General features: G+C 46.4%; 1 protein-coding gene across 8 annotated transcripts in view; it reads left to right on the top strand.

Moving 5' to 3' along the window:
* Positions 1–25,617, top strand: part of BRD3 (bromodomain containing 3) — a 374,663-nt gene that overhangs the window by 249,231 nt on the left and 99,815 nt on the right. For all 8 annotated transcript variants that reach the window (XM_086921064.1, XM_086921060.1, XM_086921061.1 and 5 more), the window contains exon 10: positions 3,214–3,479. In XM_086921064.1, coding sequence (XP_086777190.1) covers positions 3,214–3,479 — 266 coding nt within the window. The remainder of the gene's footprint in view (positions 1–3,213; positions 3,480–25,617) is intronic.

The following is a 25,617-nucleotide window of genomic DNA, read 5'->3' as shown; positions in this document are numbered from 1 at the left end:
CGATCAATGTAAGAAGAAGAGACCAGCCCTTTAAGGAATCCGTGATTTCTTTCCTTGCTTTGTCTAGATTTCTATCTGTTAATTTTGCAATATCCTTGGTAATTTGAATCCCTAGATATCTTATCTCATTTTTAAAATGGGAAGCTGGACTTATAGATTCCACAGCATCCACTCTGTTTTGGCCTGGTTAATCTGAAATCCAGAAAGCAGACCAAACTTGGTAGCTGCTCTGTATATTAACGGAATTGCCTGAATTGGATCTGAAGTGTAGATTAACATATCGTTGGCGTATAATGAGACTTTCCTTTCCCAATTTCTAAATCTAAAGGGCACAATGTTTATATCTTGCCTGATTTTTTTTTCCACCAGGGACTCAATATATAAATTAAAGAGTAGGGACGAAAGGGGGCATCCCTGTCTAGTCCCTCTTTTAATAGTTATAGGTTTTGAAAGATTGCCATTAACCAGTACTCTAGGTGTGGGGTGATGATAAATTGCAGATATGGCTTTGCAGAATTTTTTCCCCAAATTGCATCTCTAGTACTCTAGTTAAGTAGACCCAATTAACGTAGTGAAATGCCTTGGCGGCATCGACCGTAATAATAGGCACTTTATAAAGGGATGCTATATCAATCGCTCCCACCAGTGCTAAGATCAGGTTCTGGATAGACCGGCCTCTAATGAATCCCTTCTGGTCCCGTGCACTAATTTATCGGCAGCACCATTCAGTCCCTCTGCTAAAATCCCATCGAAGAATTTATAGTCGAGATTCAGCAGAGAGACTGGCCTGTATGAATCACATAGCGCCGCCGGCTTAGATGGTTTGCAAATTAGTACTACAGTTGCTTCATTCCATGATACGGGCAGATTCCCCCCCTCCTCAAAGATAGAGTGCGGGTGGTGTAGAGATTCGTGCTAGTGCTCAATGGCTGGTAGTGGACTCTCTTGAGCATAAAGCTGAGGGTGACTCTTATAGGGTCCATCTCGGGCACCGACAGTCACAATCGCATAGGTAAAGTAAGATTCGAGTCTGGTGCTGTAAAATGATTCCTATCCTAGCTCCACAATCCTCTAGGACCAAGATTGCACCTCAGATTGGTTTATTTCTACCCTCTGATTCATCGTTACAAATCCAGGACAGGCCACTATGTCTCCTGGAACTTCGATGCCATTTTTCGAGGATTCAGCCGCAGCAACATAAAAACTCTCATATTGGTGACCACGTGGATTTGACTTTGACCCCCTCAATGTAGCTTTATCAACAGAAATCACATGGCATTGAGAAACTATTGAGGCCGATTTTTTATGGTGAAAGTGCCCTTTATGTTTTGTTCTAAATGAAATAATTATCTCTGATCCAGTCAACATCTGTTGTGTATATCTGACTATCCCCAAAGTATGTCGAGTTGACCTGTTGAGCATGCAAGGCATTCAAGTTTAAAAGTTTAAAAATACTCTTTGCTATTCCGAAGTACTCCTGGGCCCACGCAAAATGCATTGTTAACCCTGGACCTTTCAGCCAAGAACCTTTAGGGTGCCAAGAACGACCGAGTTACTAAGAGTATCCAGCTGGCACAGGGAGACTGAAGTCCTCTCCTGACGCATTGTAGGGTGAGGTGGAGGAACTTACTGCAACACATCACTGGGCCAAGGACAAAAACTAGAGCCTCCCTTTCTCCATCGTCAGTTAAAGGTCAATATCCTAATTGGGGGCAAGGGGTTGTGAGGGAGTGAACAAGCGATCTCACATGGAGGCCGAGCATTGAGGCAAGCCAGAAGAGGCAGTAAACTTTGGGTTGGAGTCTGGCTCAAGCACCTCTCTACCTCGAGAGACTCAGCCTCATTAAAGCCTTCGGTGACGAGCATCAAGCATCTGCATACATCCAAGAAGCTCAGCGAAATTACACTGAGTCAAAACCATTCAACACCAAAACCAGCTACAAGAAGACCGCTGCAGCAAGATAGTTTTCCATTTCCATCGAGCTCCCAGAGTTGCCTGCCTATTAGGAAGATTTTCATCCAAACTTCTTTTAGCGAGATCTTAGTTCATCCAGCTCCACAGGGAGAGGAGGTTCCCCAACCACAGCCAGGAACTGAGCGGATGCTCACACAACAGATATCTGAAGAAATGCAGATCCTTGGGAGGAGTATTTCGTGAACCTTGAAGGATGTAGATCTAGAACCTTATCCTGTCAAAGCTAAACTTCCAGATAACACCACTGCTGATTAGTTATCCAAAGAGAATCACAACACCTCAAGCTTAGGTTCCTTGTTTTTGATGTGTAAGACTCGGGAAACCCTCTAAAACCAAAAGGTCTTTTCAGTACTTGCCAGTGCCAAAAAACATGACCAAGTGTCATACTGACAACTTGTTCAGTGCAAGAGTCGTCAACTAACAGTTGAAGAAAGAATGTAAGGTTACCCCAGACTACTCGGTGCAAACCAGATGATGCATCCCACAAGAGTTTCTGGAGGGGACACGTCCACCACAGTCTCTCTTCCTGGCCGTGGCTTGCATTTCCACATCTATCCAGAGTGAGAAGTACGTTTAATTGAACCTACTTAATGTTTCAAGCGTTGCATCTTGGGTGTGGATGACTAGAGACCCTGAGCGCCCTATAAATACCCACTTAAGAGAATTTGTTTTTTGATAGTTACTGAACTATTGAGCACTAAGAGCAGACAGTTGAAAAAAATGAGCTTGGGTCTTTCTTACTGAAGTAGCCACCTGCATTTTCTAGTCATGAAAAACAGACTTGATATGCTATAGATGAACACAAGGCATGTAGTGTTTGACTTCAGCATCACCTTTGCGTCTTGAAAAATTGAGCAAGTAAGAGTATGAAGTTTGTGTGGGATAGAGGAGAAAAAATTGTCCAGGAGCAACTCTGGTTTGTATAAAAAAAATGGGTAGTAAATGTGAAATTAATAAATGTATGCACGATAATGGTTGTTTGAAACATAGTATGTGGAGCATGCAAAAGCTAAATACAAGCCAACAATAGTAATAGTTCTGCAACTCGTTTCAAATTAATATTGATGGTTTCATTTTGGTGCAAGTATTGATAAATTATGTTGATTGTCACTGTTTCTAATATAGTAAGTTTAAGATAATAGTTGGAGGCACCTAGCCAACTTCTTTGAAGTGGATGGTGACTTCCATAGGTTCTACCTTAATGAATCACTGAAATTATGGTAATGCTTTGTTCTCAGCTGAAAGCCGTTCATGAGCAACTCGCTGCATTGTCACAGGCGCCGGTGAACAAACCAAAGAAGAAAAAAGAAAAAAAAGAAAAGGAAAAGAAGAAGAAAGATAAAGACAAGGACAAGGAGAAAGATAAGGAGAAAGACAAGGATAAGGAAAAACACAAAACAAAAATAGAGGAAGACAAAAAAGTTAAAACGACACAGCCAGCCAAAGTGGCACAGTCAAAAAAGGCGCCAGCCAAAAAAGCGAACAGTACAACTACATCGAACAGGTGTGTGAGTGCTCTACAATGTTTCTGTTTGGGGTATTACAAAGTGTTTGGTGCAACAGGATGGCTGGTTAATTTGTTTCTATCTTGGAGTATTTTTACTGATTTTCTCGTCTTTCCATCTTTAGCATTTTATCATATAAATAATTTGAGCTTCGCACATAGTAAGGAATTTCATTGCCTCGCCCAATGTAGCACGGAAATTCCTTTTATTTAGTTCCAATAGAAATATTTTGCCTGATTTATAGCTTCTCCTTACTAGTACTTTTCCTTCAACCAAAAAGAACCTCTCTCAAAAACGATGAAAATAGTCCTCCCTCTCGACTAGTGGCCTCTGGATTTCCATTAAATAAGTGCATTTGTAGCTAGGCATTCCATCACATCCAAGGAATCGCTGAGTATTGCACCAACACCATCAATTCATCACATCTGGAGCATCCTAAAAGCGTGAGCATAGGAAAGCATCTCCTAGCCACCTGTAGCATTATAATATTCTTTCACATCCTCCATCAGGAGTTCTTACATCCCTTCAAAAAACTGGATTACTTCTACCACTGAAAACACTGTCCGTTCAACCACCATCCTTTATCACTCATCTCACCTAGTCACCCTGTGACGGGAAATGTATTCTCTGTGCATCAACACCTATGGCTGCTGACTTCATATCTGTGCATAGATCGCCGCCTAGTGTTGGGTCCGGATGATTGCACATTGTTGTCCTGGAAGAGTCTTCGAAGTATCACGAGATAGGTGGCTCCTCCCCTGGACTACAGTGCGTATGGGCATCCTCTCCATCCTCCGATTGGTTTTAGCCATTGTGGCAGAGATGGAGTGTAATACAGTGAGTGATGTCCATGCTAAAAAGTAATTCTGAATGCTACAGCTGCTACAGGCGCCGGGGAGGAGGGTGGGCGATATGAATGTCAGCAGCCCTACATGCCAAGAACAGATGCATACTGGTAAGTAGCATATTCGGTTTGAGGCATGTGGGCTGCTGAATTCATATCTGTGCATAGATTACATATCAGTCCCTCCTGTTAGCAGCGGCTGCCCGTGCCAGCTGCAGCAGTCTGAAAAAGAGTTTTGAGAACAGCCTGTCCTACAGCTGCCTGCTGTCTTGAATGTACATCTAAGCAGTAGTGTTTCGTAAATGTATGTGTGGTGGACCAAGTGGCTGCCTAACCCTAAATTCCTTCCTAAGGTAGTGTCTCAGTTCCATATCAACCAGACTATAGAACTACCTGTGTTCTTCCAAAATCCAGAGTCACTTGCGGAGAGAATGCTCCACACACTTGACGTCAAAAAGGTCCTACATTGATAGGACCAAAGATTTTAGGAAGACTAAACAACTCTTTGTTGCCTTTGCGCCACAACGCAAAGGTAACCCCATTTCCAAGGCTGGTATAGCCAGGTGGATCGTTAAATGTATTCAGATCTGCTATCAGAAAGCCAAGCGCACTCTCACCATTCCACCACGGGCCCACTCCACCCGCAAGTTGGGGGCCTCCATGGCTTTCCTTGGAAATATTCCTATGAAAGACATATGTAGAGCAGCCACATGGTCTACCACGCCCACATTTACAAAACATTACTGTGTTGATGTGCACTCCAAACAGCAGGCAGCTGTAGGGCAGGCTGTTCTAAAAACACTTTTCCAAACTGCTGCAGCTGGCACGGGCGGCCGCCGTTAATGGAGGGACTGCTATGTATTCTATGCACAGATATGAATTCAGCAGCCCACATGCCTCGAACCGAATATGCTACTTACCAGGATGCATCTGTTCTTGGCATGTAGGGCTGCTGACATTCATATCGCCCGCCCTCCTCCCTGGCGCCTGTAGCGGCTGCAGCATTCACACATACTTCTAGCCTGGTCATCATTCACTTAGTTTCACTCCATCTTGGCCACAATGGCTAAAAACAATCTGGGGATGGAGTCGATGCCCATGCGCACTGTAGTCCAGGGGAGGAGCCACCTATCTCGTGATACTTCGAAGACTCTTCCAGGACAACAATGTGCAATCATCCGGACCCAACACTAAGCGGCGATCTATGCACAGATTTGAATGTCAGCAGCCCTACATGCCAAGAACAGATGCATACTGGTAAGTAGCATATTCGTTCCAGGGCTTTGGAGAGGATGGAGATGGGGTGGAGATTATTAGGGTTGATGGGGTCAGCTTTGGGATTTTTGGGGATGGGAGTCATTTGCCCGAGTTGAAGGGAGATTGGTACATTCCCTGTTGAGAGGGAGGCGTTGATGATGTTGGTCCAGTAGGGGACGATCAGGGCTCGAAAATTCCGCTCGCATAGTAGAGCTAAATTTATCAAGGTCGAGCTGTTTTTAGGTCCTACTCGCCCTTTCTGTGGAGTAGAAAAACAAACCAACTTTTGTCCTCTGTCTGAAAACGCTTTCAGAGACTGAGGTCAAGTAGGTTGCAGTTAGGTCGGACATTTTTTAAGGTACTAGTCCTGCAGAACTAGTACCATTTTTTGGGGGGGATTTTTAGAGCCCTGACGACGACATGTTTGAGATCTTGGATGAGGGCAGGAGAGTATCTTTGGTGTGGGAGGAAGGTTTAATTTTGGCCAAAATGTTGAAAACCTCCTGTTCAGATACAGGGTGGAAATTATGCCATGAGGCATTATTTTTAAGCGGAAGGGAAATGGGTTCTGGAGGGGTAAGAGAAGGGAGGGGGGGGGAGAGGGAGTCAGGGAAGTGTTCAAAGGGGGAGGTGAAAGAGGTGTGGTAATCAGGGGTGGTTGAGGGGTGAGCGAGGGTAGAGTATTGAGGAAGGAGCTGTCTATTTTTGTGGGTTTTTTTCACACACAAAAGTTGGCAATTTCTTCGCATTTGTTAGTGGAGGCAACCGGGTTAAGGGGTGCCGGGGCGGTTTGGTTTGGTTTCTAATAATGTTGAACAGTTCTCTAGGTCTGTTTTTGGCACAAGAGAGTTCAAAACGAAAGAATGACGGTTTCTCTGAGATGTGTTTTTTGTAAGAAGCTCTTGCAGTTCTAAGGAGGGTAAGTTGGAATGGGGATGGGTGTTGTCTCCATGTTCTTTCCACCAGTGTCAGCCAGCGTCTTTCTTTATTAAGGTCTAGTGTGAACCAAGATTTAGAGGGGGCATTTTTTAATGTTTTAGTTTTCAAAGGGGCAAGTTGGTCTTACAACTCCGTTACAGTTACCAGTTTTGAATTATCCCCGAGAAGGAACGTTCGGAGTCGAAAGAAAAGGACCCGAAGAGCACTTTGACGCTATTAAAAAAAACAAAAGCCGGCTCGGCGCCGAAAGTCGCATCGACGCCTACCAATCCCTCGAAGAGAGCGGCTGATCCATTCGACGCCGAACACTCGGACGAAATGGAAAAGGAAGACGGCTCGAGGCCGAAATGGAGAACATCCTGCAGCGCAAAAAAGAATTAGACGCCAGGATGAAGGACTTCTTAATCCTGACGAAACCAAGACCACAGGTTGTCGAGATAACCGAGGAAGAGGACTACGACGTCTAAGGACAGTCTGGAAACCCGGAGGGGCTGGAAGATCCAGAAGAAGCCTCCTACTATGAGGAGGAGGAGGATGACAAACAGAGGACAATCCTGGGCTCTGCATCCTCTGAGACACAAGACCTAGAGTGGCAAGACCTCGACACGAGAGTCCGGAGGATAACGTGGACACTTATCCTTCGAGACCCTCGCCGCCTGATGACATTGGGGTTTACAACACGGTCATCAGAAACGCAGCAACAGCTTTCGGGGTAAAACTCGACGAGGAAAAGCAGAAGGCAGATTTCCTCCTAGAAACACTGCTCCCAACACAAACTAGGAGCCAATACCTGCAGATGCTCGACAGCGTCAAGGCACATGGGATCGAGGCTTTCAAGGAGCCTGCAACTTGCAAAGCCATCACACCCAGGACGGAGAACAAATGCAAACATTCCTCCAAAGACCTGCCCTACATTCAGGGATCAGTCATGGCGGACTCCATCATAACAGCTACGGCAAGGAAGAGGGCTAACATGCCAACGTCAGGGCCACCCCCAGACAAGGAAAGCAGAAGGATGGACCTGACTGAGAGAAAGATCGAACGGAATGCCGCAATGCACTGGCGCATGGCAAATTCCAACGCACTGCTCAACAGGCACCAGTACCAGATCTTAGACGAACTGGGCCAGTTACTCAAACACCTCCCTGAACGATGGATTTAGGCCCAGATCTTTGTACTGGGGTGAATGTAAGACTTTGTTCTGCATTCTGTCCATCAAAAACGATGGATTTAGGCCCAGATCTTTGTACTGGGGTGAAAGTAAGACTTTGTTCTGCATTCTGTCCAACTGTTTTTTGCAACCTCCCTGAAGAACACCAGCAAAGGGCTGCGCATCTTGTGGAAGAGGGGAAAAATGTGGCAAATTCTTGCCTCAAAACTGCCTTGGACGGGGCGGACACGTCCAGCAGACTCATGATGATGGGCATCACGGAAAGAAGGCAAGCCTGGCTTAGGATTTCGGGCTTCAAGCCGGAAGTGCAACACAGCATCCTGAACACCCCGTTCAACTGAGAGACACTGTTCGGTGCTCCAGTAGATGAGAAGCTCACCCAACTGAAGGAAGATAACGAGACTGCAAGATCCATGGTGGCCTTGCAATTCAGAGGGACAAAGAGGGGCACCCCGTCACGAATACCTAACGGGAGGGGAGGAAACCAGCCAGGAACATCGCACCAGGCGTTCCAGCAGTCCCACCAGTCCGACACCCAGACACAGCAAGGGCAATAAAAACAACCAACAAAGAGGCCAGTCCTTTCGCGGGAAAGGGAATGGACATGGACAAAATAGAGGGGGTCAACAACCCGCCTCTAAGTGACTTTGTCAAGCGACAAGTGTCCACCCATGCAAAAACTCCCAGGGTGGAGCATTGATACAACTACAAGGGGGTACACAAGCTAAACATCTGCGAACGTGTAACACCGGTGGGAGAAAGAATAAACCGTTTCTTCCAGGAGTGGAAGAAAATAACCACAGACAAGTTGGTACTCAAAATCATACAGTTCGGGTACTGCATAGAGTTGGAAAGGAGACAACCAAACAAAAAACCAAAAAGAAGGGCGCTAGCAAGGAAAGAGCTAGAACTTCAAGAGGAAGCAAAAGAACTCCTGCAAAAACAGGCCATCGAACCAGTACCTTACAAGGAAAGGAACAGGGGAGTGTACTCAACCTACTTCCTAGTTCCTAGGTAGACGAGACAATGAGACCCATCCTGGACCTGAGGTTCTTAAACAAGTACATAAGAACACAAAAATTAAAAATGACATCCCTACAAGAGGTACTGCCTCAATTACAAGGCGGTGACTTCATGGTCACCATAGACCTCAAGGATGCCTACCTACACATCCCAATGAATGAGTGAAGTAGTGTGGCTCACTGGTTAGAGGCGGCAGACCCGAGAGCAGAGGACGGCCCGGGACCAGGGTTCGATTCCCGGCGCGGCAGGTTTCTGGACCAGGGTCAGCGGACTCGACAATTCTCTCGCCTCGGTGCCCACTCTGATCAGCGATCACACTCGGCAACTCTGGGCATTAGCTTGCCTCATCTTCACTAACGGCCCCACCAGACCGCCGGGGATGCCTGGTCTCACCCTGGAGATACCCATTAAGGGACCATCTCTCAGGGAAGCCAGGAAGGGTTTCGCAGAGGTCGAAGCGCCTTGGGACCCTCCGGGTAAGTAGTGCGCTATATAAATGCCTATACATTTACAATGAACAGGGGGCACCCATCTACTCAGATTTATCATCAACAAACACCACTGGCAGGTAAGTGAATTACCGGTTTCCAGGTGAGTACTTGGTTGGTGAAGATAAGATTCTGGGCATAGACTCGGGGGTCCCCCAGGGTCAGGTGAGTACAGTTAGTTCAGTCCCATCGGCGCAGGGGTAGGTAGGTCCAATGTTATCCAATGAGGGAAAGGGGACCTTCGGTTGGTGGCTGAGGGCTAGCAGGCCACACGGCTCTGGGCTCCGGGTCACTTGCTCTGGGCAAGAGGGGAAGTAGGATAGGCCAAAGAGGTCAAAGCCAGCGGCACTCGGGCGGCTGGGTGCAGGGGCTTTTGAGCCGTCGAGCGCTCAATGTTATCCAATGAGGATCTTGAAAAAGGAACAAAGGCTGCAGGCTCAGGGACGGCGACTCTCCAGGGGCGACCAGCACTTCGAGAGGTAAGTTGGGATGATGGAGCACAGGTAGGTACCCCAAAGGTGGCGCGGGGGGCCAGGTGCCGGGGTGTCTTTGGGTGTCATAAAAGCTTAGCCTCGGCTGGTCGTAGTTGGGGTGGCCCCTGGTTCTGAGTCTGCAGGCGTCAGCTGGTTCGTCGAGGAAGGTGTTTGGGCACTGGACTTCAGGTCCCAGTCGCCGGGGGGACGTCCTCGTGGTCTTGGTTCGGGTTGTCCCTGCCCGGGCTCGGCTGGTGCAGAGTGGGCTGGTCTGGAGCTTCCTGGTGGGCACCATGTGGGTTGTTGCAGCAGAGCCTCTGCTGATGGGAGTCCCAATCGTCGAGCGGGTCAAGGCAAGCAGGTGCTCTGAGTGTCCCAAGGTTGCTGTCCGCGGAGGTCGCCGGGTTTAGGCAGGAGCAGGTTCCAGGATCAACAGGCCGGTAGGGCTGGGGCCAAGTCAGTAGTTGTTCTCCTGTTGTTAGCAGCTGCACGGCGGGTATTCTTCTTCCTGCTCTTCTTTCTTTTTGATATCGGGATCTGAGGAAGGAAAGTTCAGGGAGCCCCTAAATACTAAATTTAGGGGCATTACAGGTAGGTCAAGGGCAGGGACCAATGGGTCCCTGTCCTGGGGTGAGTACACCCCCTAGCCTGCTCCTCTCCTGTGGGAGGGCGGCAGGAGCCTAGCTGAGATTGGGCAGGACTCCCCATCTACAAGATGGCCGTAGCCTGGGGTCGTGCTTCACCTCGCCTTCTCCACCTGAGGGGTGGAGTTGGCACAGGTTGGCACACCCCCCTTCCTGACGTTGTTTTTCCCGCCAGTCTTCCTGCCATAGTGGGGATAGGACTGGTGGGGGAGCTGGTTGCTGGGTACAGCAAATGGTCTGGAGAAGCTGAGGCGGTATGCCTTTGAAGCTTCCCCCTGTCCATCCTGGGGGAGGAGACATAGCACCTCGCCCAGGATGTGCTTTGTTGCAGACCCAGTGTGGGGGGGCTCTCCACCCAGGGGTCTAGCAACATGTCTGCGGTGTGGCAGCCTCTCTAGCCACTCAGCCCAGACGTGGATTGTAGGTTCGGGTTTTTGGAGGGCATCTCTAAAATGCCCTCTCGTGCATTTTACAATAACCCCACACTGATTCCAGTGTGGGATTTAATGTGCTGAGAAGTTTGGTACCAAACTTGTCAGTCTTCAGTGAAGCAATTATGGTGCTGTGGAGTTTGTGAATTAAAAAACCTCCCAGCACCATATACTCTTAAATGGCAACACTGCACTTACAGTGCCCAGGAATGGCCATGGGTATTGTAGGGGCACAGGGCTCATGCACCTGGGCCCTCACCTCTGGCATAGGGCACCCAGCTAGAGGGGTGACTGAAGTATGCCAGGGCAGTGGGTTCTGTGGGCATGGCACTCGGGGATGTGTGCCATGTCGACTCTTGCTTTAGTTTTGTTCCTAGGCACTCAGCCTGCAAAGGTAGTGTGTGGGAACCAGGGTACAGGGCCCCTGAGGGTGGCACAATAAGTGGCACAATAAGTGCTGCGGCCCTCAGGGGGTCTTCTCTGGTCACCATGCCCTAGGGTACCATTTACTAGGGGCTGACAGGGGCCAGAGATGCCAATTGGGTATTTTTTTCAGCATAGCTTTTCTTTGTAGGGAAGGAACACAGACCCTGGGTACCTGATTGGCAGGGACCCAGGGCACACTCAGTCAAAGTACATCAGCAGTTCAGAAAAAAGCGGTGGCATACCAAGGCAAGAAAGATGCCCCCCCCCCCCCCCCCCCCCCCCCAAACGAAGCTGATGAGACTAAACTTGCCCTGGGGAGTCTTCATTGTCTAAGTGGAAGAGCCTGGAAAGTCCATCTGCATTGGCATGGGCAGTCCCTGGTCGGTGTTCCACTTCAAAGTCCATACCCTGTAGGGAGATGGACCATCTCAGTAGTTTTGGATTTTCCCCTTTCATCTGCATTAGCCATCTGAGAGGTCTGTCATCAGTTTGAACCAGGAAGTGTGTCCCAAACAGGTAGGGCCTCCGCTTCTTCAGGGACCAAACCACAGCAAAGGCCTCCCTCTCAATGGCACTCCAACGCTGCTCTCTGTGGAGTGACCTCCTGCTTATAAAAGCAACAGGTTGGTCTTGGCCTTCCTCATTGCTCTGGGAGAGGACTGCTCCTATCCCCAGCTCTGAGGCATGAGTCTGCACTATGAACTGCTTGGAGTAGTCTGGTGCTTTTAAAATGGGTGCTGAGCACATTGCTTCTTTCAGGGTGTCAAAAGCCTTTTAGCAGCTAACAGTCCAGTTGACTTTCTTGGGCATTTTATTGGAGTGGAGTTCTATGAGGGGAGTCACAATAGACCCATATCCCTTCATAAACTTTCTGTAATATCCAGTCAAGCCAAGGAATGCCCTGACTTGAGTCTGGGTGGTTGGAGCTGCCCAGTCCAGAATGCTCTGGATCTTGGCCTATAAGGGTTGGACCTGGCCTCCACCAACAAGGTGGCCCAAGTACACCACAGTGCCATGCCCTATCTGGCATTTGGATGCCTTGATAGTCAGTCCTGCAGATTGCAGGGCTTGCAGAACCTTCCCAAGGTTGATCAGGTGATCCTGCCAGGTGGAGCTAAAGACAGCAATATCATCAAGATGGGCTGCACTAAAGATTCCAACCCAGTCAGGACTTGGTTCACGAACCGCTGGAAGGTGGCAGGGGCATTCATTAACCCAAAAGGCATCACAGTAAACTGATAGTGCCCATCAGGGGTGGAGAATTCTGTTTTCTCCGACTCCTGGGGCCATGCCAATTTGCCAGTACCCTGCAGTCAAGTCAAAGGTGCTTAGAAATGTGGCTGCCCCTAGTTTATCAACTCATCTGCTCTTGGGATGGGGTGAGCAACTGTCTTGTTGAGAGTTGAGCCTCCTATAGTCCATACAGAACCTCATCTCTCTCTTTCCACCCTGTTGATGAGGTTTGGGGTCTAGAACTACTGGGCTGGCCCAGGGGCTCTCAGAGGGTTCAATCACCCCTAGCACCAGCATCTTGCTGACTTCAGCGTTGATGCTTTCCTTGACTTGGTTGTCGATAGATTTTGTTCTTGACAGGGTTACGGTCACCAGTGTCCACGTCATGGTACACCAGCTGGTCAGACCAGGGGTCAAGGAAAATATGCTAGCGAACTGCTGCAAGACCTGCTTGCAGTCAGCCTGCTGTTGGGGAGTGAGGGTGTCTGAAAAGACTACTCCATCCACTGACCCATCTTTTGGGCTGGTAGGGAGATCAGATCAGGGAGAGGTTCACTCTCTGCTTCCTGTTCCTCATCAGTCACCATCAACATGGTGAGGTCAGCCCTGTCATGGTAGATCTTGAGGCGGTTCACATGGATAACCCTTTTGGGTGCCCTGCTGGTGCCCAGGTCCACTAAGTAAGTGACCTCGCTCTTTTTCTCCAGGATAGGGTAAGGGCCACTCCATCTGTATTGGAGAGCCCTTGGTGCCACTGGCTCCAAAACCCACACCTGTTGCCCAGGTTGGAATTCAACCCTGGCATCTTTTTGGTCATAAAGTCAAAGAGAAATGGTGACAGTGGGGTAACCTCTCTTTTGAAATCTTTTTGGTCATACCAGTGCTTCTGCAGCTCCTGGCTGGCTTCAAGATTTTTGGATGCCTTATCAGTGTACTCAGCCATTCTGGACCTTAGGCCAAACACAGTCCACAATGTCCTATTTGGGATCTTGGAGAGGCCTCTCCCAACCCTCCTTCACAAGACAAAGTGGTCCCCTTACAGGATGACCAAACAGAAGTTCAAAGGGGGAAAACCCCACTCCCTTCTGTGGCACTTCCCTATAAGGGAAAAGCAGGCATGGCAACAGGACATCCAATCTCCTTTTGAGTTTTTCAGGGAGCCCCTTGATCATACCCTTCAATGTCTTGTTGAACCTTTCTACAAGACCATTGGTTTGTGGGTGGTTTTATGGGGTAGTGAACTTGTACTGCACCCCACACTCCTTCCACATGTGTTTCAGGTATGCAGACATGAAGTTGGTACCTCTGTCTGAAACCACCTCCTTAGGAAACACCTACCCTGGTGAAGACACCTAGGAGGGCCTTGGCTACTGCAGCAGCGGTAGTCACCCTAAGGGGAATTGCCTCAGGGTACCTAGTAGCATGATCCACTACTACTAGAATGAATTTGTTCCCTGAGGCTGTGGGAGGTTCTAGTGGACCCACAATGTCCACACCTACCCTTTCAAAGGGCACCCCACCACACCACTGGCAGTGGTATCAGGGGGGCCTTTAGCTTGCCACCTGTCTTGCCACTGGCCTGACAGGTAACAAAGGAGCTCACAAACTCCTTCACTTTTTGGTTCATCTGTGGCCAGTAAAAGTGGCAAACCAACCTTTCCCAAGTTTTGGTTTGCCCCAGGTGTCCCGGTAGGGGGATGTCATGAGCCAAAGTTAGGAGGAACTCCCTGTACTTCTGTGGCACTAACACTCTCCTGGTAGCTCCAGAATTGGGGGTTCATGCCTCAGCATACAGTAATCCCTCTTCACAATAAGCTCTGTGGGTACCACTGACATCTCCCTTTGCTTCTGCAGCTGCTTGCTGCCTCAGGCTTTCAAGAGTGGGACAGTCTCGCTGGCCCTGGCACAGTTCTTCCCTAGTGGGTCCCCCTGGGACCAGGAGGCCAGCCTGGTAAAGCTCAAGCTCCATAGGCTCAGTTCCCTCTAGGGTTTCCCAGTCCTCTCCCTGAGGAGAGTGGTCCTTGGAGGCTGGCTGTGTAGAAGCTGGTTCCCCAGTCTCCTTGCTTTTTCTCTTGGTTGGTTTGGCCATACTTTCAGGCTGCAAACCCACTTGTTCACCCTTCTTTGTGCTCTGTGCTCTGGTTTGAACACACACCAGTCTAGGGATACCCAGCATGGCTGCATGGGTTACTTGCTCAACCTCAGCCCAGGCGGAGGTCTCCAGGTAATTTCCAAGCAGACAGTCAGCTGGCAATTGTGGTGAGACAACTACCAGTTTCAGGCTATTAACCTCCCCTCACCCTAATGTTACCATAGCTAGGGGGCGTTGGGTGGTAATGCTGTCCGCATTGGTAACTTTTCCCAATCCGGTATTGCTCTGGGGAAACCAGCTTTTCCCTTACCATAGTGATGCTGGCACCTGTATCCCTCAGGGCTTCTACTCTTGTTGAATTGATGGAGGGGTATTGCATATATTTGTTACAGTTGGTTGGCCACCCAGTCACACTGGCAACCTCCATATTCCCCAAGCAGACTAGACTAGCTTGAGTGTATTCCCAGATTTGCAATGGGCACTCCTCTGATGCCATCTGTAGATTTACTGTCCCTGGAGTAGCTGGAATGGGTGCCTTAGGGGCTTTGTTGTAGGGGCAGTTCGTGTCTACAGTTAAATGTCCCAACATCTTACAGTTGTTACAATCGGCATTGTTAGGATGAAAGTTTCTTCCCCTATAGGGCGGAGGCACATAGGGAGTAGATTGGGACCCACCCCCTGAACAGGTTTTTGGGGCCCTTTGGAAGACTCAGACTTTTTATCTGGGGGATTCTCACAACCTTTCCCCTGGGGGGGTTTGTGACCACTTTCTTTTGGTCACCCCCAGTGGCTGTCCTTGTCACCCTAGTCTTGACCCAGTGGCCTGCCTTCTTTCCCAATTCTTGGGGAGAAATTAGACATAGGTCTACCAAATGCTATTGTTACTTTTCATGTGTGCAATTACTCAAAATGTGTTCCTTCATAAACAAATTATACAATCAAGTAAAGTCATGCACATTGTGTCCAGTTAACCAACCATCCAGTGTCTTTACTGAGTAGTCTACAAAATCTATCCTGGATTGGGTCTGGGTTTTGTGAGCCCCCCTGAACCTAATTCTGTACTCCTCAATAGTGAGCCCAAATCCCTCAATCAGAGTTTTCTTCATGAGGTCATAGGACCCGGCATCTGGCCCAGAGAGGGTCAGAAGCCTGTCTCTGCAGTTACCAGAGAACAGTTCCCATAGAAGTGCCCCCAGAGAGGTTTCTCTAGCTGTCTGATATCACAAGCCCTCTCAAAGGCTGTGAACCATTTGGTGAGGTCATCACCTTCCTCAAATTTAGGGACAATCCCTTTTGGGATTTTAGGATCATAAGATTGCTCTCTGTCCTTGTTATTGGTATTGCTGCCACCAGAGATGGGGTTTGGGCCCATTTCATTTCTTTCTTTTTCTAGAGCCAGGAGCCTGGTCTCTAGGTCTAATCTTCTGGCCAACTTTGCTAGAAAGTCGTCCTCTGCACTGGGGTTTCCCCCAATGGGTTCTCTGGGGCCCAGTCCATCTGTGTGGTTCCTAGGCTCCCAAATGTTGACTAGTGGAATCCAGGGTACAGAGACCCCTTCTTCTGTAAGGATGGAGGGGAGGGGGGGCATTATCCTCCCCCTCTTCCCTTACTTCTTCCTCTGTGTGGGTGTCACCCTTCTCAGAGGGGTGGTCTTTTGCATACTCGGCCAGGAGCTCCTGGAGCCCTTGTTTGGTTGGATGCAGACCTACAGTTATTTGTTTAACTTTGCATAGGGCCCTCAATTTCTTGAAGTCCAAGTGTAAGTAAGGTGTGAGCTCGAGCTCCTCCACCAGGTCTGTTATCTTCACTAACAGCTGGGGCCCTTTGAGTCATTATAACCTGATAGTTCTAACCCTCTACCCTAGCTTGTAGTGACTTTTATTTTTCAGAACTTCTAATGGGACTTTAGCAAGGCCCTACCAGAGGTTTAGTATTTTTGGAAAAGACCCGTTTCAGAATTCTAAAGGTAATTTGAATTCTGTTGTGTGATCAGATGGTAACCAAGTAGTCCAACAAATGCAAGTTTGTATCCCTTTGCTGATCCACCAATGTGAGAAAGTGTGTGGAAAGGTAGCAAAGGTCCAAGGATTTGCAAGGCTTTGGACAACACTTAAATAAGTATGATTAGTTGGTGGATGGAGGCACACTCGAAGCTCTGGACCTCTTGGGCTTCAGGTTAGAGAAACAGGTTTGAGAAGTTGTAAGTGTGATCTCCACATAGAAATAATTCAGTTAGCCAGGATTTAATATCCGTTTTTTCCAGCTCTTAGTATGGAAGACAGAGACATTTCTGTTTGCAGAGAAAAAAATGTTTCTTTTATTTTGGTTCACACAGCAAAGACAGCCGACACGTGTTTCGCCCCCTCTTGGCGATTTGCGCCGGGGCTTTCTCAAGGCTAGATAAGGTGGGTCTCATAAAAAATTCCAGTTCAAGGTGAATACAGTGTCCAATATATAAAAATATAAATCTTCAATGGTAAAACATTTCTTTTTAGGCTGATGCCCTCGCTCCTAGAGTCCTCCCGGCATTGTCGTTCTTAGAGTCCACCAACCCCAGAGGTATAACAGAGGTTAAAGTCAGAACTGACCTTACTCTCCAAAGTGGTAGCTTGGTCGAGCAGTAAATCAGTACCAGAGGACAGTGTAAAGCATTTGATGTACACACTGTCAGCAAAAGGTTTCACACACTCAAGGACTGAACTCCAGGCCAATTGTTTATATATCGAAAGATATGGTTGTTTTATTTTTAGAACCAACAGTTATAAAAATATACTTTACAAGTTACGCGTGTTCTCATGTAAATACTTTGCAGAGGAACAATAAGTTTGTACACTCAATAATCGCAGGTTAGCTAATAAGCAATACAGTTCTGAACCACACTCTAGCATTGAGCTCTATGGGTTTTCATAGGAAAGTACAGTTGATTACTTTATGGATTACTTTGGTAGTTCCAGGACTATATCTTGGATTCAGTTCAGGGGCATAAGCTGAAACCAGATTAGCAAAAACGTTTTAGTTAGTGATGATTTTTCCTGAATATAAAGTTGCTTTAAAAGTTCACACTTAGAAACTTTTCGAGGTGATTCTCACAATGTTATTCAATGGGAGCAGATTCAGATTACAGGTAAAGTACGATTGCGTTACTTTTGTAACCCAGCACTAGTCTCCTAGGGCCAGCACTGGAGGCTTAACTCAAAACAGGTAGGTAATTGTGTTTCAGTATTTCGTACGATTTTTAAAGAATATTTGCAGTTTTCAAAAGTAGACACTTAGAAGAGATTTCATAGAAAAGCAGACAATGGGTTTCTATGGAGAAAATACAGGTTACTAGTAAACCCGCTAGAGATTACTTTTGTGGTAGATACTGGGCTGAAAGGTACAGTACATGCTTCTCTCCTGTTCACAGGTGTGTATTTTTGAATTCGGGCTATGGCCGATTTTATAGGAATATTTTCCGTTTTCAAAACTTCACACTTTGAAAATGTTCGAGTCAAAACTGGGTCAATGGCAGCTAAGTGAATTACCAGTTTCCAGGTGAGTACTTGGTTGGTGAAGTTAGGATTCTGGGCATAGACTCAGGGGTCCCCCATGGTCAGGTGAGTACAGTTAGGTCAGTCCCAGCGGCGCAGGGGCGGCCGGGTACAGGGGTAGGTAGGCCCAATGTTATCCAATGAGGGAAAGGGGTCCTTCGGTTGGTGGCTGCTGGCTACCAGGCCACGTGGCTCTGGGAGCTGGGCCCCTGGTCACTTGCTCAGGGCAAGAGGGGACGTAGGATAGGGCAAAGAGGTCACAGCCAGCGGCACTCGGGCGGCTGGGTGCAGTGTGCTTTTGAGTCGTCGGGCGCTTAATGTTGCCGGGTTTAGGCAGGAGCAGGTTCCAGGAACAACAGGCCGGTAGGGCTGGGGCCAAGTCAGTTGTTGTCCTGTTAGCAGCTGCACAGTGGGTCTTCTTCTTGATCTTCTTCTTTTTGATATCGGGATCTGAGGAAGGAAGGTTCAGGGAGCCCCTAAATTCTAAAATTTAGGGGCGTTACAGGTAGGGCAAGGGCAGGGACCAATGGGTTCCTCTCATGGGGTGAGTACACCCCCCTTGCCTGCTCCTCTCCTGTGGCAGGGAGGCAGGAGCCTAGCTGGGATTAGGCAGGACTCCCCATCTACAAGATGGCCGGAGCCCGGGGTCGTGCTTCACCTCGCTTCCTCCACCTGAGGGGTGGAGTTGGCACAGTTTGGCACACCCCCCTTCCTGACTTAGTTTTTCCCGCCAGAGTGGGGTTAGGACTGGTGGGGTGCTGGTTGCTGGGTACAGCAAATGGTCTGGAGAAGCTCTGAGGCGGTATGCCTTTGAAGCTTCCCCCTGTCCATCCTGGGGGAGGAGACATAGCACCTCGCCCAGGATGTGCTTTGTTGCAGACCCAGGAGAGCGGGGGCTCTCCACCCAGGGGTCCAGCAACATGTCTGCGGTGTGGCAGCCTATGCAGCCACTCAGCCTAGACGTGGATTGTAGGTTCGGGTTTTTGGAGGGCATCTCTAAGATGCCCTCTTGTGCATTTTACATTAAATCCCACACTGGCATCAGTGCGGGTTTAATGTGCTGAGAAGTTTGGTACCAAACTTGTCAGTCTTCAGTGAAGCCATAATGGTCCTGTGAAGTTCGTGAATGACAACCTCCCAGCACCATATACTCTTAAATGGCAGCACTGCACTTACAGTGCCCAGGAATTGCCCTGGGCACTGTAGGGGCACAGGCATCACGCACCTGGGCCCTCGCCTCTGGCATAGGGCACCCAGCTAGAGGGGTGACTGAAGTATGCCAGGGCAGTGGGTTATGGATGTGTGCCATGTCGACTCTTGCTTTAGTTTTGTACCTAGGCACTCAACCTGCAAAGGCAGTGTGTGGGAGCCAGGGTACAGGACCCCTGAGGGTGGCACAATAAGTGCTGCAGCCCTCAGGGGTCGTCTCTGGTCACCACGCCCTGGGTACCTAGGGTACCATTTACTAGGGGCTGACAGGTGGTCAGAGATGCCAATTGGGTATTTTGTTTCAGCATAGCTTTTTTTTGTTGGGAAGGAACATTTTGACTGAGTGTGCCCTGGGTACCTGATTGGCAGGGACCTAGGGCACACTCAAAGTACATAAGCAGTTCAGAAAAAAGTGGGGGCATACCAAGGCAAGAAAGATGGCACTTTCTCACATTTCCCTTCAGTAAAGCCCTCTTTGATATTGCTGTACAGTCATAATATCGAATAAAAAATATCGACTGGCCAAAATATCGAGTCAAAAATATAGAATGGACACAATCGAATGGACAGAATATAGACTACAAAAATATCGAATAGAATAGCAAAATATTGAATAGAAGAGCATTAATATCGAATCCAAAATATAGAAAGCACAAAATATCGAATGGACAGAATATAGACAACAAAAATATCGAATTTGAGGTAAGTAAGTTAATATGAATTTTTTAAAGTGTTTTTTATGTTACTATATGTGTGAAAAGTGTATATTTTATAATTCATTTCAATTATTAATGTAATTGTATTTCATTTTTGCGTAATATAATTCTGTGGCGGGTTGTGGGTTTATAGGGGAATAGGGTGGGAAGTAATTTAAATATAATTAATTAAATGTGTTAATTTATTTATTGGTATTTATTTTGAATTATTTGTTAATTATTAATTGGTAATTAATTAAAATATAATTGGTCAATACTTTTGATTAATTGATAATTATGTTAATTTTAATAATTTCTTTTCAGTAGTGGGTTGTGCGTTTATAGGGGAATAGTGTGGGAAGTAATAGGATTATAAATTACATTTTTTAATGTATTTATTGCTTTTTGTTGTAAACTTTTTTTATTAATTGAATAATTTAGTGTTAATTGGTAAATAATTTGTATTAGTAGGTAATTTTTTTAATAATTAAATTTCATTTGTATTTTCAATTGATTAATTAATATATTGTATTAAAATGTTAAGAGATCCCTTCAGAAGGAACCCTCAAAGAACCAAGCCGAGGAAAATATTAATAAACTTCCACACCTATACTCTCAAAGAATCTATACTAGGTCTGGCACTAAAGCAAAAATCCTTAAGCGGGAAGGGATTCAACTTTCAAATTAGGTCCGACCTTTCGAGGGCAAAGCTAGACAAACAATGGGAGTTTGGTAGAAGGCTTGAAGCTTTCAGGAGCCATGGGGCAGTAGCCCATCTGGTCTTTCCGGCGGCCTTGAAAGTCATGCATAATAACACAATGCATAACATCAGGTCAGTGCAGGCAGCTGATGAACTCCTGCTGTCCTTGGGCAGAGAAAAAGATAAAGATAAAAACAAGGGTTCTTCAAGTTAATCTATTAGTCCCCAGGAGATTTGTATATTTGGGATAGGTAAGATCGCTTAAACCATGAGTTGATGAAGGAGGTTTAGAAAGGGAAAAAAGAAAAGAAATGGAAAAAAAAAAGGGGGGGGGAGAGGAAAAGATTAATAAAAAGGTGTAAAAAAAAATAAAAAAATAAAAAAAAGGGAAACAACTCTTGCACAATTGGTTATGTCAATATATTAATTAACAAACTTAATATAAAATTTAATATCTATAATCCTCCTTCCCTTCCACTTGAAATAGTCCTATGTTTTACTGTTTTATGTCTTTATCTCTTCCTCTCTTTTTGGCCATGATTAAAGGTCTATTTACAGATAGGACGGGAGCACAGAAGGGGTGCTATCTTCTGGTATATCCAGATAGATAGAGTAGGGGTTTCCCACGGGTGGGGGGAGGGTTCTGGGGTGCTTACGGGAGGGGGGCAGGGGGGAACATTTCTTAAAAAAGTCCTCATTTTTTGCTCAGTTCTACTTTTTATGTCCTTGTTGGGGAGAGCCATATATTCTATGGCATACATTAGCTTTAATACTAAGGGTTCTTTTACTCTAGGTGCTGGTTATGGGGTGATGGGGTGGATGTTCCTATGGAGAAGAAGATAGGAATTCTCTCCTGGAATATAAATGGCCTACGCACTAGTCCCAGAAAATGGAAAATATTGCAGTATTTGCGAGACTCAGACGCTCAAATTCTTGTACTCCAAGAGACCCATCTTACAGAGACTGAGATCACCTCTGTTGTTAAAAAAAATAGATGGGTAGATTTTTGTGTGTCTACTACACAATCTCTAACCTCCAGAGGCGTGGCGATCTTCTTCAAAAAATCTTTAAAAGCAAGGTTAATTGATAAACTCGTAGATCCAGGAGGTAGATGGGTAATTGTTTCTGTGACGGTGGCAGGGGCTCCGATTACAATAGTAGGTTACTACGGGCCCAACCATGATGACCCCTCGGTATTGAATACGGTATTTTCTCACCTGCTTGCGTATCCGGAGCCCACGATACTGGCTGGAGATTTCAATATAGTTTTGCACCCTATACTGGATAAATCCCCTACTAATAGATCAGTAATCCCCTCAAAAACAAGGGCCCTTTTACTTGACAAAATGAAGGAATTTGGCTATGTAGATATTTGGAGATTAAGATCTGGGCTTCAACAAGGTGTCTCATTTCACAACTATAAATACCACCACCAGTCGAGAATAGATTATATCTTAATCAGTCAGCAACTAGTTAAACAGGTACAAAACATCTCTCATCTCCCATTCCATTTTTCCGATCATGCGGCCATCTCTCTAGAACTGGGCGGGCTGCTGGAAAAAACACCTAAAGTTTTGTCATTTGACCGTTCACTACTTACTGCTCCCGATGAAATTAAAATTTAAAAATTGAAGCACAAAGTTTTTTTGATAACAACATTGGGTCCGCTTCCCCCGGGTGTGTTTGGGACACATTTAAAGCCTTCTTGCGAGGCATAATAACAAACAAGGTCTCACATAAAAACAAAATCTATAGAGAATCTGTCACCTTATTGGAATCTGATATGGCTAGGGTGCAAAAGAGAATCTTGTTACATCCGGCCGTTCCTCCGGAAACTATGAAACGTTGGCAAGATGAGTTATCTACCCTAAAAGGAGAACTGGGCTCAATTATAAATACTCGAGTCCTTCAGAGATGGGAGGCAAGTAAGCTAGCACATTTTCAATATGGAGAGGGGGCCGGCAAGCTTCTGGCCTGGAAAGCCAAAACTGACCGAGTTAGAAATAACATAGCTCAAATCAACGTAGATCAGGCGACTTACTCAGCAGATGCTGACATTAGAAGTGCCTTTTGTGATTTTTTGAAGAACATCTATCACGAGGACAAACATGTTGAGGCTTGTCAGGTTGACGACTGGTTAAATAGGGTGTCTCTCCCCTCTCTTTCAGCTGAACAAAGAGCCACCTTAGATAGACCTATTACGCAGGAAGAGGTTAGCCGTGCCATCTTAGACAGCAAGAAGGGTAAGGCATCTGGTCCAGATGGCCTTCCTTCAGAGCTATATTTGACCTTGCTGACAATAATAGTTCCTCCTTTAACTTCGCTGTTTAATCAAATCTTTCAGGTAGGGCTGTCTCTCCCTAATTCGTGGAATGATGCTTCTATTACTTTGATTTTGAAACCAGGTAAACCAGCCTCAAGTTGTGGGTCTTATAGGCCTATTTCGATTTTAAATGCGGATTATACGTTTTTCACATCTGTTCTTGCCAATAGACTAGGGGTAGTGGCACCTTCTATATTACATCAGGATCAGAGGTGCTTTGTGAGGGGTCGCCAACTCTTTGAATTGACCTATGATCTTATTGGGGCCATAGATATGGCGACGGCGGACTCTCTTCCCCTTGCTGTCATCACATTGGACGCTACCAAGGCCTTCGACAGGGTCAATTGGATGTTCCTGTCGGGGGTCTTGGGTAAATTCAACATTGGGGGGGCTTTCCGCAGAGCGGTGAGTCTACTCTATCAGAAGCCTATGGCCTCTTTACTGGTTAATGGCGAACTGTCAGCCCCATTTAATATTACTCGGGGTACGCGGCAGGGCTGCCCCCTCTCCCCTCTCCTATTTGACTTATATATAGAGTCCTTTGCCCAACGGTTAAGGGACAACTGTAACATCAAGTCTTTTTCATATATGGGTTGGGAGAGGAAAGAGGGCCCTGTACGCCGATGACATTCTCATCTTCTCTTCGGACCTCCGTACTGCTCTTCCCTCTATAATTGCTCTGGCCTATGACTATGGGGAGGTATCCGGATACCAAATTAATGCATCTAAAACTGAGATGATGCAGTGGAACGACCCCGAGCCAGTGGCAGGGGTTCAATTGAGTCTTTCTATGCGTTATCTTGGCCTCACTATTACTAAAAACATAGACCAAATTGCAACGTTGAATTTTTCATTGATAGCAAGAGAATGTAGAAAACTTATGAGGTCTTGGTCTACACTCCCGCTTTCTATTCTGGGTAGGGTTAACCTTGTTAAAATGTCTATTTTGCCCAAAATTTCTTTTTTGTTTAACACTGTTCCGCTGTATTTTGAGCCTTCTATCATAGCAAAATTGCAAAGTGATATTAGCTCTTTTATTTGGAATGATCACACAGCTCGGATTTCATGGAAAAAAATCAGGCGTAGGAGAGAAAAGGGGGGTCTTGCAGCTCCAGATTTACAACTATACGCGTGGGCTTTTCAACTCTCCCACGCCAGGATGCTGCTTAAAATGCCCACGAATGTGGGAATAGGCACTATGTTTTCCGCATTACTTAGAGGAGAGGGAGTTGGCCAACAGGGTTTTTTGTTTAAATTTGGGGACCCTAAGTTTTTTAAAAAGGTGAAGCTGAAGGTATTATTGGGATTGACAAAAACGTGGGTTAAACTAAGAGGCTCCATAAAACTGGGATATTTTGCAGGCAGGTCTCCAATGTGGGATTCCCCGGGATGTCCAGGTTGGCTTCTCGATAGCTTGGCAACACCACTGAGGGAGGCCGGTTTTGAGGTTTGGGGGGACTTGTTTATAAATGGTTCTCTCCTCCCTTGGGAAGCTTTACTAGCTAGAGTAGGGCCGGGTCTTTCCAGATTCAAATATATACAGATCGCGAGTTGGGCTCACTCACAGCGTTCAGCTAGGGGTAGATACCAACTGGGAGGAGACAGTAGCTTAGTGGCCCTGATGCTGGACAAACCTTCTGTGAGTAAGGAGATCTCAGTCTGGTATAACTTATTATTGGAAGAGGTTGACGGGGATTTCACCTTACCGGAGACACTGTGGAGTGCTTCCTTTATTGATCAGGACACTGATAACATCTGGCATGCCTCTTTTAAAATCTTGTGGGACATAGTGAAACCAGCCTGGTTGCGTAGGAATCATCTTTTTACCCTACACAGGGCATATTATTCACCACAGCGGCTGTCGAAATTTTCAATAAACTCCCCTGTAGCCTGCCCTAGGTGTGGGCTTCTAGCAGCCTCTGACATACATATGTTTTTTGAATGCCCACTCTTGTTCTCCTACTGGGATTCAATTAGTAAACTATTGACTACATCTTTAGGGGTAGCAATCTCAATCAATGCAATGACCGTAATTTTCGGATTATTTTCGGGAGTTCGAGGCTCTGCTAAGAACCTTCTTTTTTACTGCATGTTATTGGCCAGAAGGGAAATCTGCAGGAAATGGAAAGACCCAGCACCTCCCACGTTGTTAGACTGGCGTATCTCAGTCCTGCAAACATCCAAAGTTGACCTCGCAAGATCGGTCAATCCCGAAAAACGTAAATTTTGGCTTCTCCTAAATTTGAATTAGTTGGCTTTTGACTGTGGGTTTTTATTTTTTAAAAAAAAAAAAAAAAATTTCCCCCCACTGTCCTATGATTAAGCTGCTTGGTCTATATTTTCCTTTTCGGTATACCCAATGGTTTCCCCAAACGTCAGTGGGTATCGAATTGCAGCAACATCTCCCTGCTACGGTTATATCGGGGTGCTTTATGGAGAGATGTGATAATGCTGAGTGTAAACATTGAATTATCGGTGAAAGCACTACCAGTATATCTGTGGCAGTATATTCCTCTCTCCGATAGCCTGATGTGATATACAGAGGGCGATAATGAGGACAAAAAAAAAAAATTAATTATTTTATATTTGTAATTGCTATTAATATTTAATTTAATTTATATATGAAGTATTTACTTTTCCTTCTGTTGCACTCACTGGA

Source organism: Lissotriton vulgaris, chromosome 5, assembly GCF_964263255.1.
Source record: "Lissotriton vulgaris chromosome 5, aLisVul1.2, whole genome shotgun sequence".
Lineage (NCBI taxonomy): Eukaryota > Metazoa > Chordata > Amphibia > Caudata > Salamandridae > Lissotriton > Lissotriton vulgaris.
Note: the sequence above shows the minus strand (reverse complement) of the source record. Positions and strands in the feature narration are given on the sequence as shown.